At 44.8% G+C, this 18,607-nt stretch overlaps 1 protein-coding gene across 5 annotated transcripts in view; it reads right to left on the reverse strand.

Moving 5' to 3' along the window:
- The window catches only part of ATP8A1 (ATPase phospholipid transporting 8A1), a 311,188-nt gene that overhangs the window by 276,356 nt on the left and 16,225 nt on the right, over nt 1-18,607 (reverse strand). For all 5 annotated transcript variants that reach the window (XM_073583432.1, XM_073583434.1, XM_073583430.1 and 2 more), the window contains exons 3-4: nt 2,756-2,870; nt 126-225 (exon numbers count right to left, since the gene is read on the reverse strand). In XM_073583432.1, coding sequence (XP_073439533.1) covers nt 126-225; nt 2,756-2,870 — 215 coding nt within the window. The remainder of the gene's footprint in view (nt 1-125; nt 226-2,755; nt 2,871-18,607) is intronic.

Genomic DNA, 18,607 nt, shown 5'->3' on the forward strand with positions numbered 1-18,607 from the left:
TTTGGGCAGAAGCACCCCCAGATTAGAGGACAGTCCTCGGCAGGAACATATAGCCATAGAAGTGTCACGCAGGCGGGAGGGAGCGTACAGTGCACTCCGCTGACGGCTCACAACATGCAGCTTACCTGTAGCAAGGCGATGAACAGAAAAAACGAGTTGGCTGCTCTTCTGAACTGCGAGTAAAGAAATCTTGGCAGAAACGTGAACGGGTTGTATTTTGCAGTGCTGGAAAACAAAGGAGAAAAGAGCAGAATTTCAGCGTCAGTGCAGATATTTTCTCTTTCGTTATTTATTATTTCACGCTAGTTCTTGCCTTGGAGAAACACCGTTGATACATTACAGAGCATGATTGATCAGCCTGTCTGCGATTAGCTAACCCATGAGATAGCACAGAGACTACGCTTATATACAGCACTAAATTAGAATGTACCACTACCCATAGGAAAAGAAGCCGGCGAGAAAAAATTAGAAATGGTAATTTTGACACTCACTTCATCACCGATCATTTCTCCCACAGCACGGACCTGTCCATGCTGCAAGCAAACGCCAGAAGATCTAAGCAGAGATTGTTTTTTACACTTGAGGTCAATCAATCCCTACATTTCATAAAATAAGTTGCATACTATGCTCAATGGCTCTTAGACCTGAGGGGGCTGGTGTATTCACTTTGAAATTCTATAATCCATCTAATGAAAGAGAGCATGAGTTTATTCAGTGTGCGCCCAGCCAGTTTGACGGCTGAAGCCTGTAACGAGCAGTGAGAGAATTCAGCTGCAGCAGGGAGGAGGGACACTGAGGAGCAGAGTTGGGTGAATTTTTCAAAATTCGGTTCCGATTACGATCGGTGGCGAATATTGTTCTTGCAATGCTGGGAGTAGGAATTACCGAATATGTTCAGAACCAATCATCAAACATAAATTCATCAGGAATAGGGTAGCAATATAGCACAAATATGGCAAACTCAGATTCAGTGAACATACTTGCTCAACTCTACTGAGGAGCATTCAATCTTAATCATTGAATAAGATAAATTTTTCAAAAGGATTATACAGTAATTTTAACACAAGTACAGTAACCTCATCAGGTATATTTATTCAATAATGTATGCATTTTGTTGCGAAATTTGATAACAAATGAAGTATACCTTAAAATAATTTTGTCAACGTATTTTTACTACACGATCTGAGAGCAGCATGATGTAGGGGCAGAGACCCTGATTCTAGCAATGTGTCACTTACTGGACTGCTTTCTGCAATTTTGATAAAATCCCTATTTTATCTGTTGCAGATCTACCAGTTCTGATTGCGGAGCTCAGTGTAATCCCGCCAATGCCACCAACTGGCAGTTTTCTCTGTACGCTGTGCATAGGCAGAAAGCTGGCAATCAGTGGTGGGAACAGGATTCTACAGAGCGGATAAATGTGGAGGACTACATCGCAGCAGGTTTACTATTCCTTTAGTGATAATCACTGATTTATCAGCAGGAGATAATCAAAACTACAGCAAGTAGCACAGTAAGTGACATTGCTGGAATCAGGGCGTCTTATCTCTACATTATGATGCCCCCAGATTAGGTAAAACAAACCTACTGACCGATTCCTTTCAGTTATATGTACTCCTATTTTCATGCATGTATAATAGTTACACATCCTTACATGTACAGTATTATCTGTAACATCGGCACCCAGAGGAAACCCACAGAGTGAACCGTAGCGTCACGCCCAGTGAACCGGTCACAGGTGGAAACATACTGAACAATTCTACTATTGCACAGTTTTGCTTGTGAATATAGTTGGAGTGAGGGAGGAAACTGAAGAACCCGGAGGAAACCCACCCCAACAAGAGGAGAACATACAAACACCTTGCAGATGTTGTCCTTGGTGGGATTTGATCCCAGGACCTCAACGCTGCAAAGCAAAAGTGCTAACCACCACTGAGCCACCATACAGTGCTAACCACTTAGCCGTACTGCTTGCCTTTGCTCCTTTCCTGACAAGCAGGTCAGAAAGCAATTTCTATTGGCTGCTCTGCAATGAAGACTGGCTGTGGGGAGACTGAGCATGTGTGTCCACCAGCACGAAGCCCATCAGATGGACTATACACTTTGAGCAGCACGTGGCATCTGCCGTCCAAAAGCTGCCATGTAGTGCTGAGCGAACGTGCTGGGATAAGGTGTAATCTGCGCATGCTCGGGTGCTCACCGAGTGTCTTCAGCATGCTCGAAAAATATGTTCAAGCACCTGCATGTCTCTCCGCCGGTAGATCAGAAGCCTGTGTCACTCCAGCTCTATTTCCTACCCAAGCCTTCTCTTACTTGACAGATGGCTCCTTTGCCTGAAGTCACACAGCATAGAGACTGTCAGTCAAACAGGTGGAGGCGGCGCTTGGCGGGAAATAGAGCTGGAGTGACGGTGGCTTCAGATCTACCAAAGCCCTTCAGCATCATTTGCATGTATATTCCAAAGCTGGTAGCTCAGTAATGGAGGAACGGGATGACCTTGTAAAGGTATTGCTGGTCTCGTCTGTGAAAGAGCTGTAAGCACAGAGTAAAATCCTGCTGACGGATTCATTTTCCATTGAGCTTAATTAGTGTTATATTACCTACCAAGACACTTTCAGTGTCGGTCCTTCACCACTATCATGGTAACGAAAAACATACTGGAATCTTTAACTCTTGCCCCGCCAGCCCTGTGAGCGGGGGGGACATGAAATAGAGGAGCCCCCCAGTACATAGCAGGGCTTCTAATGGCTCCTACCTGACACGGTTGTTGCAGAACTTTGTGAGCTGAGGCTGGTTGATAAAAATAGTCCTGGTTTCTTCTTGATCAGCGAGAGAGGTCTTCTCTGACACGTCGTCAGTCTTTTCATAGCCTAGAGAGAAGGAAGAGTGACATCAATGCACAGCGACTACAAAGTGTCCAGGCCGGCCCGCATTATCCCTTTCTCCGGCAAGATTATAATTGGCAAGATGTTCCCAATCACAGCAAAGCACAAAACAGACGGCCCCCAACCATTCCCGCTGTGCGTCTGTCATCTGTCACCTGTTACCCCAGAGACATTACAGAACATTCCCAAGGAACACCGCAAAACAGAAGACGGATCCCTACAAGAACCACTGAATTCCAAGATATAAAACCACCAGAAGTTTAAAGGGTTATCTAGAAACATAGCAGATTTCCTATAAAAAACAGCCCCCACATGTATATAGGTGAACCTTAAAGGGGTTGTCCAAGACTTTAACAATGATGGCCTCTCCTTAGGCAAGTTCATCAGTGTCTAATCGTGGGGGGTACGACACCCGGCACACCCGCCCATCAGCTGTTCAAGATGTCCGTGGAGGAGGAACTGCACAGCTGTCAACTGCCCATCCGCCCCTTATTGGTCTGAGTAGGTGGCGGATGTGCAGTACCCAGTTGTGGCCACTATACAGTTAATGGAGCTGTGCAGTTCCAGCCGCCGCTGACACCAGGACCAGCTGATCGGCAGGGAGTCCAAGTCTCGCACCCCCACCGATCAGATACTAATGAACTGCCCTAAGGATAAACCATCAATGTTGAAGTCCAGGACAACGCCTTTAAGGTAACGTTCCCACATGCAAAAAATGCTGTTCTTCCACTTGATTTTTCCCTGCAGGCGTCTGCACCAAAATGCCCAATAACAATCTGCACCGATTTTGGCATCTCGCTGCTTTTTTTAATGCAGATCTGATGTAGCATATTTTGTCAGCCGTTTAGTGCAGAGACGCTGGGAGTCTACTCAACGCAAAAGAGTTTTTTACAAGCATATTTTAGGTTTCCATAGAAGCCTGGAGGGAAAACTGCAAATACTTCACGGTAAATGCAAAGTAGGCATGAGCCTCCATGACATCACAAACCCTGGGATTGAACTGCAGATTTTGTGCATAAAAAAACGCAGCATTTTTGCGACACGCCAACATGGCCAAAGAGATTTCACCGGCTTTACAAAACTACCCGAATAGATCACCTGAAATAGCCGCGTGTTCTCACAGGCCAGTTTAGTAATCGTAACGCACCAAAGGCGGCCATCCTTATGCGAGGCCTGGCAGGTGCCTGGTTATTGGGCATTTACTCATCGATGTGACCACAATCTGGGAATGTTCCCTTTAAGGCCGCGTCTGTTTGCCTTGGTGCGCTGTCATCTGCAGCCATATGCTTGTGTTTGCTTTGTAACCTTGTTCATTTAGATTGTTTAGTTCTGCAAACAGCCGCTCAGGCCTGGCTGACAGCGGCCCACGCCATGCGCTGTCTAAACAGAGAAAGCACCAAGCCAGGTCTTCCCCAAAGCGGTCCCCTGACCTGCGGCCACGGGGGTGTACACACACAAATAGCAAGGACGACAGGCACCGGACTAAAAGGGACTTCACAGAGAGTCACTACGTACAAGGAATCAGGAGTGTAACAGCCTGGACAACTACTCCATCTGTCATCAGATTTCATTCTAAAAGCAATATGCCCCTTGTAAAATACGACCTGATGACACTGGTGTACTAATATTGAAACTCTATGTCAAAATGGCCGTCTCCGCCCACCTAACTCAATTGACAGCTCCTCAGTGTCCTTCTTTGCCACTGTTGAACTCTCACACTGCTCAGTACAAGTGGCGGCTGGCTGGTAAGAGACTGAATACACTTGGACTCAGGAGGTCTCTCACTCTTGGGCTAAATTGAGAATTAAATAACACAGGGCTCCCCTTCATTTACAGGTAATCCCACCAATGTACACACTGTGGTCTTCTGCTCCCTTAGGACATTATTGATCTGTTTGGGTTTCTGATTTATATCATTTTTTTTTATATATTGTTTTCTAATTGTATAATTTTTTGTTAACTTTGTACAATAATACCTTGAAAAAGGCCCTATGTGGCGGAAACGTTGGAAGTAATTTTTCGTTATTTTTCCATTTGGATCTACCGTAATTAATAAAATTACCGCATGATTTTCCCAGTGTAGTGCCAAAGTATTTTCTCTATTCTGTTGAACACCATGTCCTACTTCTGAGCACCGCAAAGACTTTAGCAGTTGAGCGTACCTTTCTCCTTCTATGAATGACATGCTACATATATGGCCTGTGATGTAGGGAATGGCCGAGGGTTTCCCAACCCGAACTAAGCAGCAGCATCATATATGCCTAGTACCTTGCCAAAAGGGGTCCAAAGAAGGGTTGCCGGTGAATCGGCGGAAGGATCATGCATGCCCAAGGTTCACTGATGCACGCAAGGGGCAAATGCTAGGAAATCTGGTCTGACACCAGTACTAGTGACTGAGACCAGATTCTGCCCATGAGAGAGACATGTCAGAACACTCTATGCATTGTAACTTGCTGTATAAGGGGCTGTATGGTCAGAGGTCACTGACAAAAATTTCTATAAGTAGCATATGAACATTAGAACTGGACCTAGGGCAATGGAGGGTTTAATGAGGACTCCAGTTTTCTTTTCCATTATGTGGTGAGTCAGCTGCTAATCGGTGGCTTACTGGGAAAGCGCCTGCAACAGGATGGAAGCCCAGAGGAGACGCTAATGCTCTGGACAGTACTCTGCTGGCAAAACCCAGCTCCAGGCATTCATGTCAATGTTTTGGTGAGGTGGATCACCTACCCAAGCATTCTACAGCCCAAGTACACCCCTTCATGGGATCGGCATTCCCTACTAGCGGTGGCCTCTTACAGCAGTACGATGCCACCTGCCACACTGCAATGTTGTACAGAAATGGCTTGAGGAACATGACAAAACTCTAGGCCAGGAACTGGTCATCAAATTCCTCAGATCTCAATCCTAGTGGCGGCAAACAAGACCGATCCATGGAGGCCACACCTCACAGGACATAAATGATCTGCTACTAATTTCTTGGTGCCACGATGCTACAAGAAAACCTGCACATGACTAATGGAGTCCATACGTTGACGGGTCAGGACTGTTATGGTGAAAAGAGGGGGACATTCACAAGATTACACACAGAGGTGGCTTTAATATTTTGGCCGCTCGCCGTATGTTACCATGTCAGACCATAAAATATCGGCGCCATAGGAGAGAAGCAGATGGAGTCTAATGTCCGGGGCTCTGTACATGTTGTGAGCAAATAGGAAACCCCATTGGATAATATATCTGGATTGTTTCCCATCATGTTCTCCACTGACCTTTTTCCATCCTCTATAGTTTCCTTCCAACTTTGCATTGATCCTCGCCAAGTCTTAATTGTTATCTATGATCATTTTATTAACCTTGCCTTAATATGAACACACATTCATGGCGATCTGTGCTGCAGATGTTCTCAGTCATCAGTAGATGGATATGAATGGATGATAACACGTAAATATCAAAAAGCCTTTATTAATGGTTGCAGTGACATGCTGCGCGTGCAGAGCTCCACTACCTGCGGAAATAATATGCAGCTGCACTGAAGGGCACAGCCCCCCCAGCCCTCCGCACGTCACTGCGACTCTCAGCCCTCCACATGTCAATGCGACCACCAGCACGTCACCGCCCTCCGCATGTCACCGTGACACCCAGCCCTCCGCATGTCACTGCCCCCCTAGACCTCCACACGTCATCACCCGCCGCATGTCACTGCAAACCCCAGCCACCCTCCGCATGTCACTGTCCCCTTAGACCTCCACACATCATCACCCCCCGCCTTCATGTCACAGCGCCCCCCAGCACTCCGCATGTCACTGCCCCCTAGACCTCCATATGTCGCTGCGACCCCCAGCCGCCCTCCGCCTGTCACACGACCCCCAGCCGCCCTCCGCCTGTCACACGACCCCCAGCCGCCCTCCGCCTGTCACACGACCCCCAGCCGCCCTCCGCCTGTCACACGACCCCCAGCCGCCCTCCGCCTGTCACCACCCCCTTCCCCCTCCCAAATTTTTATACTTTTTGGCCCATTTTTAATCTACTTTATCATGAACTTGATGTTCAATTCAAATTGTTTTATTCTACTGATGAATAATAATTTATTTTTCCCATTAATAAAAATGCATTTTATTAAATAATAAAAAAAAAAATTAATGTTTATATTCGCTCTCATTTGTATTTGGTCACAGGCCGCATTTGACAACTGTAGCTGGCTGGTTGAATATCGCACCCCGTCTCATCCCGTTTCTGTTACCTGCATTCCCTATTGTCGCTTACACGCCATTTCCCTCATCTTCTTTCTGAATAGCTTCCATGCGTCTTTCTGTAAATATGTAGTTCTGTATATATTCTGTTATTTTTCAGTAGATTTTTTTCATGAATATGTATTATATGCTAATGAATGTTGTGATGTCACATAAGGTTAACACTTTATATAGTGCCTCACGCCACATTCTATGACCAGGGCTTCAACCAGAAACGTACATCATGATGAACAATGGTTTTTACTTGTCAGGACAACTATTCTTTTCTTTAACCATGTGAAATAAAGTTACATATTTTTTTTTTTTATCCCTACGGCCATGTGGATCCTTTTCTTCCTTGTTTTGGTATTTGTCCCTGGCCAAGATCTCAATCTGTGCAAGACGTGGGCTCCAGGGAACTGTCCATCGGAGGCGGAGCTTGCGCAGATTGAGATCTTGGTCGGGCTGGGATCCCAGTCTGCGCATGCGTTGCCTCCGGAAGCACACTGCTTCGGGAAAATGGATGTTGGGAAAGCAATGCACGCCACTCTGCCGACACCTGGCTCACAGCATTGCACTGCTTCTGCCACTGCCAAGCTCCTGAGGAAGGGACCCTGCCTCCTGTGAGCCTGCTCCACCACTGCCACAACCTCCCGGATAAGCTACATTCAAACTATAAGACATTCAAAATTTTGAGGGGAAAAAAGTGAATCTTAGTTCAAAAATACGTTAAGTATTTTTATGTAAAAAAAACAAAAAAAAACTCATTTGGTATTCCCCAGACCTGAATCCAATCAAGCACATCTGGGATATCATGTCTTGTTCAATCCACCAACAGATCACAGACTGTCTAGACCAGGGTTCCCCAACTCCAGTCCTCAAGGCCCACCAACAGATCATGTTTTCAGGATTTCCTTAGTATTGCTCAGGTGATAATTACTTCACCTGTGCAATATAAAGGAAATCCTGAAAACATGATCTGTTGGTGGGCCTTGAGGACTGGAGTTGGGGAACCCTGGTCTAGACTGATGCTTTAATCCAGTTCTGGGAAGATATCCCTCAGGAGACCATCCGCCGCCTCATCAGGAGCATGCCCAGGCATTGTAGGGAGGTCATAAAGGCACGTGGAGGTCACACACACTGCTGAGCATCATTTTCTTGTCTTTAGGCATTTCCACTGATGTTGGATCAGTCTGTAATTTGATTTTCCACTTTGAGTTTGAGTTTAAGTCCAAATCCAGACCTCCATGGGATATTAATTTTGATTTACATTGATCATTTTTTTGTTTTATTGTTCTCAACGCATTCCACTATGTAATGAATATAGATTTGCAACTGGAATATTTCATTGAGTGATACCTAGAGTGTGGTATTTTAGTGTTCCCTTCATTTTTTGAGCAGTGTATATATAGCAAATAATTTTGAGTTGTAATTTATACCTAGTCCCAGTTTCCTATAGCAGTTGCGAAGAAAAAAGAAAAAAGAAAAAAAAAAAAAAAAGAAATCTGTGCTAAGGCACTAAAACATCACGTACACAATTTCACCTTACATACACATAAAAAAAATAAGATGTGTGTGTTGAGTCTGCAAATAATTGTAAGAGTGTGATAACACTGCTCAATGCCAAAAAACAAGGCCATTTGTACACCATTATACTCAAGGTCACTATAAAGCAGTTTTCTTACATGATGGGCACCCAGCCATCGCGATAACATCCTGTTATTAGTTCATTTATTATAACATATGTCACACAGTACATTACTGTGCCACCATTTAGCCAATTGTCCTAATAAAGGTGTTTTATTTCCATCCCTTTCATCTCTTCCTAGACCTACTGTGTATTCGGCTTTTTCTCTGTTGGTTTTAATACATTACTGCTTTATCATCCAAGGAACACTTTGTGGTCCCCTTAGTTTACATGTGGTCACTCACATTCGGCAGAAATGTTCATAGTGTGGCTTCTATGGAAAAGTCCATGACAGTACCATGTATAAACTAGCAATCACGGCTTTTGCAAGCAATTTAAAAGATTATTCTCAACTCATGTCCTGAGCAGCACACAGTTTTCAAGTTTCTTGACTTCTTTGTTGCTCGAGGTGGGGGCACTCCTCATTGAGTTGATGTTTTGGCTCAGTAGATGCACACTACTTCTGATCTTATGCTACCTGTGGCACACTCATGTATGTCAATGCTAATTTTGAAGTCTACACTGTCATGACTAAATTTTCATATACAGCCAACAGGGACTTTGATCAAGCAGAGGGCTCAAGTGAAAAGGAGAACTCTTCTGGAAACTGCCCATGGTGAGGGCAGTGTTTTGTGATTTTGCAAGACTGATAGCAGCAGCTCAGTCAGGAGCTGAGAGGTAGTGAGGCAGCTAACTGCTAAATACATTTAAAACAAAATCAATGGACTGGAGAGAGGTGGCTGGGATCTCATGAGCTAAAGCCCCCTTCACACATAGCGAGATCGCTAAAGCATCACCGATTTTGTGATGCAACAGCGATATCGGTAGCAATATCGCTACATGTGACACTTACCTCCGACCCGGCCCCCCGCTAGATATCGTTGATCATGCAAGATCGTCCTGGTCCATTTCTCGTCGTCGGCTTCCTGCTGGCACCGACGAGCGACTCCATGGACGCGGGAGGAAGTAGTCACCAGAGCTGCCATCTGACAGGTAAGTAACGACCGCCACTACATCGCTGGTGAGATCTGCCTGTTTGGCAGCTCACTAGCAACCATTTAGCGATGCACCAGCGATCCTGACCAGGTCGTACCATTGTCGGGATCGCTGGTACATCGCTAAATGTAACGGGACCTTTACTCTTCAGCCTGGATTGTAACTTCTGGGCATACACGGGTAGTCCCTGGTGGGTGATCTCCTTAGCAATCAGCTATACACTAGGCAATATAAAATCCAACATAGCAGGAGATCCAGAGAAGATACAGTAAGCAGTTTAATAGCAAACCTGCTTATTTTAATGCTGTCTAACTATACCAAGTACATAACATGGGAATACCCCTTGTATGGGGCAATATGCTTACTGCTGACTTTTGTCTCCTGCGTCCTACTGCTGGCCCCTCTTTGCTACTATCGGGCCCTAGTGAAGTTTTACCTGTGGTGATGTATATAGCTCTGCAGCAGGAATACAAAAGCTTCCATCCCTACCTTTCCATAAGATCAATAAAACCTGAGAAATCTGGTGTAAGAAGACTAGCTTTAAAAAACAAAACAAATAAGATCTTGCAATACTCTGCCAAGAGATGCACATCACATAGGTGTATACTCTGTTTGCAGCCTGTCAAGAGTTTAGTTTAGCATCCCTCTGTTCTGCAGGAAAACAGGCTGAAAACCAGGAGTCCATCAGTTCCTTACTCCACTCTCCCCATAGAGAACACATGAATGCTCAGCCTATGACAAACAATGGGAAGTGGGGAGAGATCGCCATTATTCTAATGCTCTCTAAAGTGTATGGGCAGGAAAAGAAAGGAAAGTGGAGCTTGAAATCAGCTGCTCAAGATCCAGTTTTAAAGGGTCATCCCCAAGGCGCTACATAAAAAAAATAAAAATGTACCGTATATCTAACTGCCAGACCAGTGGTACTTCCCCGCTCGTAGCGGCATCCTACAGCGATCGGATGATATAATATGATGTGAGCATTGCAGCCTACCAGCATATGTTGATCGGCTGCAGCCTTCACTATTCCATCGGAGCAGACATGCCCCTGGCAGAATAGTGAAGGCTGATCGGTTGCAGTGCCCAAGTGACATTATGTCCACAGAGCTCAAAGTGGAGAAGTAGCATTGGTCTGGGAGGTTAACATGTTATTTAATTCTATGTAGCATTTCTGGGACACTCGTAGGGGTGCAGTGGATGACATCCCTTTCAATCAATTATCAGCAGTGGACGCTACAGCTGCAGGGGAGATGTATCTAAACGTGCTGGATGTTGTTCTCCACTCCAGCTCATAGGAAAAAGGTCAAAAGCCAATAATCCTATTTACAACGTGCGACAGAAATGGGATGTCTACGTGGGAAAAGCCCTCAAAGGGAACCAGCACAGCTCACTCGCATTAACAGCACTTTTAATAGAACAGACGATATAATAGTGCAAACGTGTCTTCTGCAGGGTAATAAAGTCCAAAAATTTGCAAATAAATTTGTAAAAATGGTCAACTGCATTTCTGTTGATCAGACAGAACCAGAAATAAACAGTGGGTATCAGGTAAGCTTGGAAATGAGAACTTTTAAAGGCTCCATTAATACAGAACATATTTACCGTGGACCTCCGGCAGCAGACGTCCAGCAATGACATCGGCAGCGCCATTTACCGCACCAGGTACCATTGTGAAAAAGGAGCAGAGAAGCGCCACATTTCACTCTTAGCATGGCAAAGTGTGAGCCTCGCACCCATGCCCCCAGCAGATATTGACATGCTGCGGCTCTTGTTGATTCACGCTGCGGATGTATTTCGCACTTTGAGTTTGAGATTTCTTGAAATGTCTTGCACTATGCTGGCACTGTAGCACACAGCAGAAAAACAGGTGTGGTTTCCCTCCGTGGGAACGTGACCTAACAATTACTTTTTATGTATGCTGTTTTTATAGTATTATCACAAAGGAATGCCCCAAATCATTAGACCCATCAATATTTGGGTAAATGCACCTCAAAGAAACTGAATTAATCACGGACATAGGTTACCAATAAATGGAAACAATGGTCACCCAAGGTACTACTGAATAAAAAGTATTTTTTATTTATTAATGAACAACATTAAAAAGTCATAAATAAGAAAAAGGTGCTTGGTCATCAGGGCTGTGGAGTCGGTAAGCCAAACCTGCGACTCCGACTCCTCAATTTCCCTTACACCGACTCCAACTCCGACTCCGACTCCACGACTCCGACTCCCACACATATTGCTTATATTTAAGTGAAAAATTTATTGTAGTACAATGTGAACCTCAGACATTTAATCATTTTTATGATCCAATAATCAAGATATTTATATAGAACAGAATATATATTGGTGTACTACCCGGTTTTCATTCTTTTTGGTACAGATACGATATGGATAGACAGATATGGATAAATGGATATATAGATATAGCAGATTTCTAATCTGCTTTTGCTATTGAAAACATTATCTATGAGCTCAAAAACCTTTCAGGTGATGCAGTTTTTTTAAAAAGATGATCAGCTTTTGCAGCTGAAAAACGTATCCTCAAAAAACACAGGAAAAACGCTGTGTGAATGTAGCCTTAGATCAGGAATATAACAGCCATTTATAGGACATTTCATAACTTTCCCAAACTCCTATGAAAAAATATTCAGCACATCCTGCATTGAACTACTGTACCCAATTTATTATATATTTTAGGAGTCGGAGTCGGTCCATTTTATACCGACTCCAACTCCGACTCCGACTCCACCAAAATGAGCACCGACTCAGACTCCACGACTCCGACTCCACAGCCCTGTTGGTCATAACAAAGAGCGACAATTATGCCATAGGGTGCCCTAGTGTCTCCTGAAAAAGCAGTGCGAAACGCGCATTGAGGCAGAGGGCAGATTATTCCACAAAGATGTAATGCCACTGTATGGTATAGAGTGGCATGTCCCAGGGCTTAATGACAGGTGCTTACGCCTGAATGCTGACTGCTATGTGGACACAGCCTAAACTGGAGCACAGGGATGCAAAATCTGCAGCCCACAAGTTTCACCAGCTGGACAGAGGTATACCTCTCTGATCACAAGTAGTTTCTACAACTGAGGGTAGAGGAGTGGCACACGTAAGTAGTAATGATGGACTGTATAGCCATATCTAGGCACAATACAGTCAGGTCCAAAAATATTTGGATAGTGACACGAGTTTTGGCATTTCAGCTGTTTACAAAAACATTCAAAATACATTTATATAATCAATATGGGCTTAAAGTGCAGACTCCCAGCTTTAGTTTGGGGGTATTCATATCCTAATTGGAGTAAGGGTTTAGGAATTACAGCTCATTAATATGTAGCTGCCTCTTTTAAAAAGGGACCAAATGTAATTGGGCACATCTCAAAAGCTCTTTGATGGAATGCATGGTTTATTCCCTCATTAATCAATTATCAATTAACAGGTAAAAAGGTCTGGAGATGACTCCAGGGGTGACATTTGCATTTGGATGCTGCTGCTGTAAAACCACAACAAAGGAGCTCTCACTAGAAAAGAAAATTAAAGTTAGGTGTGACGTCCGTCTGCGAGTCTGTGAAAAATGAGGATGAATGAACTCATGGAGATCAACATCCAACACTGCGGAGACACCATCACATGTTTCTCAATGCAGTGATTCTAGAGCAATGCTCCCATCCCTTATGGGAAATATGCAAAAACATGCAAAACACAAGCCGCGGAGACACCATCACGTGTTTCTCAACGCAAGCAATGACTAGCCAGGTGTTTCCCCAGGAAGGAACAACCACGGGAAGGGCAGTCTCCAATGAAGGAAACCACCTATGCCAAAACATGGTATCCATCCAGACAGCTGTTTCGGGGTATTGCCCCTCATCAGTGTGGAGTAGGAAACTGGCTAGTAGGAGCAATGCCTAGTGAAAGACTGTAAAAAATGAGGATGAATGAACTCATGGAGATCAACATCCAACACTGTGGAGACACCATCACATGTTTCTCAACGCAGTGATTCTAGAGTAATGCTCCCATCCCTTATGGGAAATATGCAAAAACTGCGAGTCTGGGCTGCAGTAAGACAGCACCCCGAGCAACCCCGATACCCTTTACCCCTATACAGGGATATGGATTTACAGCAGAGCCCAGGAGGTAGCTGTCTGAATAAGAGCAGCGGACCAGAGCAGGACGGTCGCCAGAAAGGGGTTAAAAAACAGGACCAAAAGTGTAGTCAGCGAGTCGTAAACCAGGAGGGCGGCAGAGGTACAAAATCGTCAGGCAGGAGCAGAGTCAGAAATCCAGGCAAAGGTCAGAATCAAAGATAGCAAATAAACTAGCGCACTGGGGAAACCAGACTATATCTGGCGGCCTGCAAGACCAGCCCCAAGGTATTTAAAGGATCAGGCTATCCATCACAGGTTCAGTCTGATGATGTCATTTGGACCGCCCCCAGGATCAGGCCAGATGGTGATGCACCAACCCTTCATGACTGACAGAGGAGCGGAGCCTGCGCCTACCAGATGCCTGCGCAGGAGCCCATTCTCTGTCACCACCACCCACGGGGAAACCACGGCGCCTCCTAGTGGCGAAGGAAGGAACAGCCGTCCCCGAGTGTGACGGCGATGTGACCGCCCGGCGCCTCCCAGTGGTTGAGACCAGAACAGCAGTCCCTGTATCTGACGGCGACCTGACAGTCCGACGCCTCCCAGTGGCCGACGCAGGAACAGCAGTCCCTGTGTCTGACGGCGACGTGACATTAGGCTTAAAAGAAGAAAAAAAAAAAAACAGGAGTCCATCAGAGAGACAGCAAAAATATTAGGAGTGGCCAAATTAGCTGTTTGGTAAATTCTGCAGAAAAAAAAAGGCACACTGGTGAGCTTGGGAACTCAAGAGGGCCTTGATGTCCACAGAAGACAACAGTGGTGGATGATCGCAGATTTCTTTCCATGGAGAAGAAAAACCCCTTCAGAAAAATCCACCCAAGAGTGATCTTCAGGAAATTGGCGTTTCAGTTCACCACAAGGTACAATCAGCTCAGGTCTGGAAAAGCATTCTTTGGACAGATGAAACCAAGATCAACCTGTATTAGAATGATGGGTAGAAGAAAGTATGGAGAAGGCAGTCTATGAATTTGTTCTAAGAAATATAATTGCCTCCATCAGATCCTCCTTCATAGATGACCTCAAATCTGACCTAATGATTTTAAGGCCAGAGAACAACCTCTCTACACTAACTTGGGTTGGAGGCAAAGCCGTAACCACATGGGCAACATCTCTAACAATTTCCAAGTATAAAGGAATTGCCTCATGCACAGTCAGTTTTGATGAACGATTGAATTTTTGTATTTCTTTGACAGCAAGTGAAACATTTTGCTGAAATATGGTCAATCTGTTTGCTATAGGAGATGGAGTGAAATCTTTTTCCTTGCGGCAACGCTTTGCCTAATCCATGTCATCCAAATACTTGTCAAAGTCAAACTCCTTATCTGATGAGGATGAAGATATGGCAGCAGTAGCACTGTCAGGACCCAAGTCCTCTTGCACCTGGCAGTCCTCCTGTAGGCCACTCATCCTAACTGCTACCTCAGTCAGAGCTTCTTTTCCTTTAGTAAGCTGTTGATCATCAAGCAATATACGATGACTTGGGTCCACATAAGCAGCTGCCAGAAAAATTTTATTTTCCAATAGCTGTGTCTCTCTGTTTCATTGAAGCAGAAACGCCATCTGCGATTAAACCTCCCCTTTGGGACAGGCAAAATAGCAAGTTCTTCCACTCCCTTATGAAAATGCCAGGAGTTAAATCCTCATCTTGTAATTTTTTAGTCACAGTAAATGGGTGATTAAGAAATTCCTTCAATTCAGCCACCTGTGTCCATTGACCTTCATGTAGTGTTACCTGAGGGTTCGCCATATCTATAAGAAATCGTTTTAGTTCAAGCAATCGCTCAATCATTAAGTAAGTGCTGCCCCACCGAGTGACTTGATCGACAATTGCCCCTTTCCCAACACGTCTCTTGAAGATGGAATCAATTTTAGGGGTTCTGGTGGAAATAACCAATTTCCTCACTTTTCCAATCAGATTTCCAGCATGCCCCTCTTGCAGACTATCTCTTATTGCCACCTGCAGCGTGTGCACAACTTTCTCACTTTCTCCAGCTTGGGCCCAGGAATCGGATCCTGTGCAGGGCAGGCACCCCTCCCCCTCCTCTCTCTGGTGAAGACAGCAGAAGACAGGACAGAGGAGGGGAGATTGCCCCCTGCAGTCTGGAGCCGGTGCAGGACGGGAGCACTGCAGCATACAAGTGAGTTTTGATAGGTGCGTGCCCCTGCTTCTAGGGGGGGCAGCTGCCCCCCCTGCCCCTCGCTGGCTACGGCCATGGCTCACACACAGCGTTTTTGCGGATCCGTTTTTTGCAGTAAAATGCAGTGACTCTGGGCATCCCAGAAAGTCAATGGGTTTCAAGATATGACATTCAGACACATTGTTTTGTGAGGATCCATTTTTGGGCTGAATGAGCATGTCAGTTTGTGCGGCGTTTTTCTAATCTGCTTTTGCTATTGAAAACATTATTTATGAGCTCAAAAACCTTTCAGGTGATGCGGTTTTTTTAAAAAGCTGATCTGCTTTTGCAGCTGAAAAACGTATCCTCAAAAAACGCAGCAAATATGCGGTGTGTGAATGTAGCCTTCGATCAGGAATAGAACAGCCATTTATAGGGCATTTCATAACTTTCCCAAATTCCTATGAAAAAATATTCAGCACATTCTGCATTGAACTATTGTACCCAATTTATTATATATTTTAGGAGTCAGAGTCGGTCCATTTTATACCGACTCCACAGCCCTGGCAGAAAGACCCAAAAACAAGCAACAACTGAAGTGAGCTGCAGTAAAGGCGTGACAAAGCATCACAGAGGAGAAAACCCAGTGTTTGCAATCATCCCTAACTTCCAGCCTTCAGCCAGTCATTACCTGCAAAGTATTCCCTACAAAGTAGTAAAACTGAACATTTAATTTATGGTAAAACTTAATTTGTCCAATTACTTTTGAGCTCTGAATAAGGAGGCTTGGTAGAAAAATGATTTGCAATTTTTAATTTAAAACGTTTCACAGGATACGCTGTGTTCAAACCCTTCCATTAAACCTAAAAGTCTGCACTTCAGTTGCATCTCAGTGGGTTCATTTTAAATCCAAAATTGTGTCATAGAGAACCCAAATCACGAAGATTCGGCCACTGTACATACATTTTTGGATCTAACCGTATAGTATAGCAGAAGAATGAGGAGCCTGCTTGGATGTGAAGTGGAGGCTTGCTGACATGGGCTTTCTCAATCATAGTGTGTAGGAGCTGTGAAATGGTAGGCTGTTACACCCAGAACCCTCAAGGTGAGGGAGGAATGTGCCTGCATGGTCTCGACCCCTCTAGAGTGCTAAATGGGGAAGGAGAGGACCTCATTCTCCTGAAAGGCTGAAGTCCTGAATGCGGACCTCAGACATTTATTGCATATACTTTTTGTATGCTATAAATATCGCAGAAGGTAATACCCCTTTAAAAGTACGGTAACTTTTTATTTTTTTTCCAGGTTGGAGAGTTTTGAAACTTTGGCGTACAGATGATGGCAGTGATGGGTCAGTTCAGCACCTGTGTCTCACTAACTCTGGTGAAAAGCAACTGCAGGAGATTGTTCTACAGAGCCCGCTGAAGAGGAGACAGCTGCTGACCCATCACTGCCATCTTCTGTACTCCAGTATGAGTACATTCAGATATCTATGCATCTGAAAGCAGAAAAATTGACTGAGATGCATTGACAATTCCTGGTCCATACTGGCTTTCACCCATCAAGAAGAAACAAGATGACATAAGAGGGTATGGAAGGACACAGACCAGCAACATGCCGATTATAAAGGGAGATGCCCTGAAACCTTGACCCCAGCACTGCGGGCGTTTTCCCTTTCAGAAATGCTCCTCATTCCACCTTTACAGAGTTCACCTGCCACAGCAATGAACGCTAAATGCCACTTAGATAAAACCAGCAGAACAACCAGAAACTGGTTTTACTGGTGAGGAGGAGGAAATTGTCACCTATTGGAAGGAACATGGAGCTTTTTACAAAATATCTCTCCAGTATATGACTTATAACATATAAACCACCCAATGAAACGTTAGACCGGATCTAGATCCGCGGAGATGAGCAGCGGATTCCTCGCCAAGATCCGGATCAATGACAAGCGCAATCGTTTCATTACAATGTCATGTCCTACATTACAGGTTCTGCATAGATTTACATGGATTACCGTACGTGAGGGAAGTGGATCTGACGTGCACGTCGAACAAGACTGCAGCCTTTACACATTGAATGCGGGTTTCAGAGGGATGACAGGGTTAATAATACAAGGCAAAAGACTCCTTTGTCTTTTAAGGATGTCCCTAAAGCTCACTGACAAGGACGCACATAACCACGGAGAACACTGCCGACTCTGCATTCCCATTCTATGCGACTCAGCTGAACCCACGTGATTTCAGGTTATGGAATTCAAATAGGTTTTCCTACAAGTATCGGAGAACCAGTATCCGGGTTGAGCTTGGGGGCTTCAAGTGATCAATTAGATAAACAGCGCCACCCTAGTCCTTAGGACGTGTCTGGTATTGCAGCTAATGTACCTAAATCATTATGAGCTGAGGTACCCCACACAACCCATGGACAAGGGTAGCGCTGATTTTCTATTCTCAATCAACCCTTTAAGCCAGTCTCACACAACCATGTTTCATGGTCCAAGACGAGAACTATAGGAAAACTTTTCTGGCTGCCGTCGATGAGTTAAATA

Source organism: Dendrobates tinctorius, unplaced genomic scaffold (genome assembly GCF_039654945.1).
Source record: "Dendrobates tinctorius isolate UK_male_01 unplaced genomic scaffold, ASM3965494v1 ptg000079l, whole genome shotgun sequence".
In the NCBI taxonomy this organism is placed as follows: domain Eukaryota; kingdom Metazoa; phylum Chordata; class Amphibia; order Anura; family Dendrobatidae; genus Dendrobates; species Dendrobates tinctorius.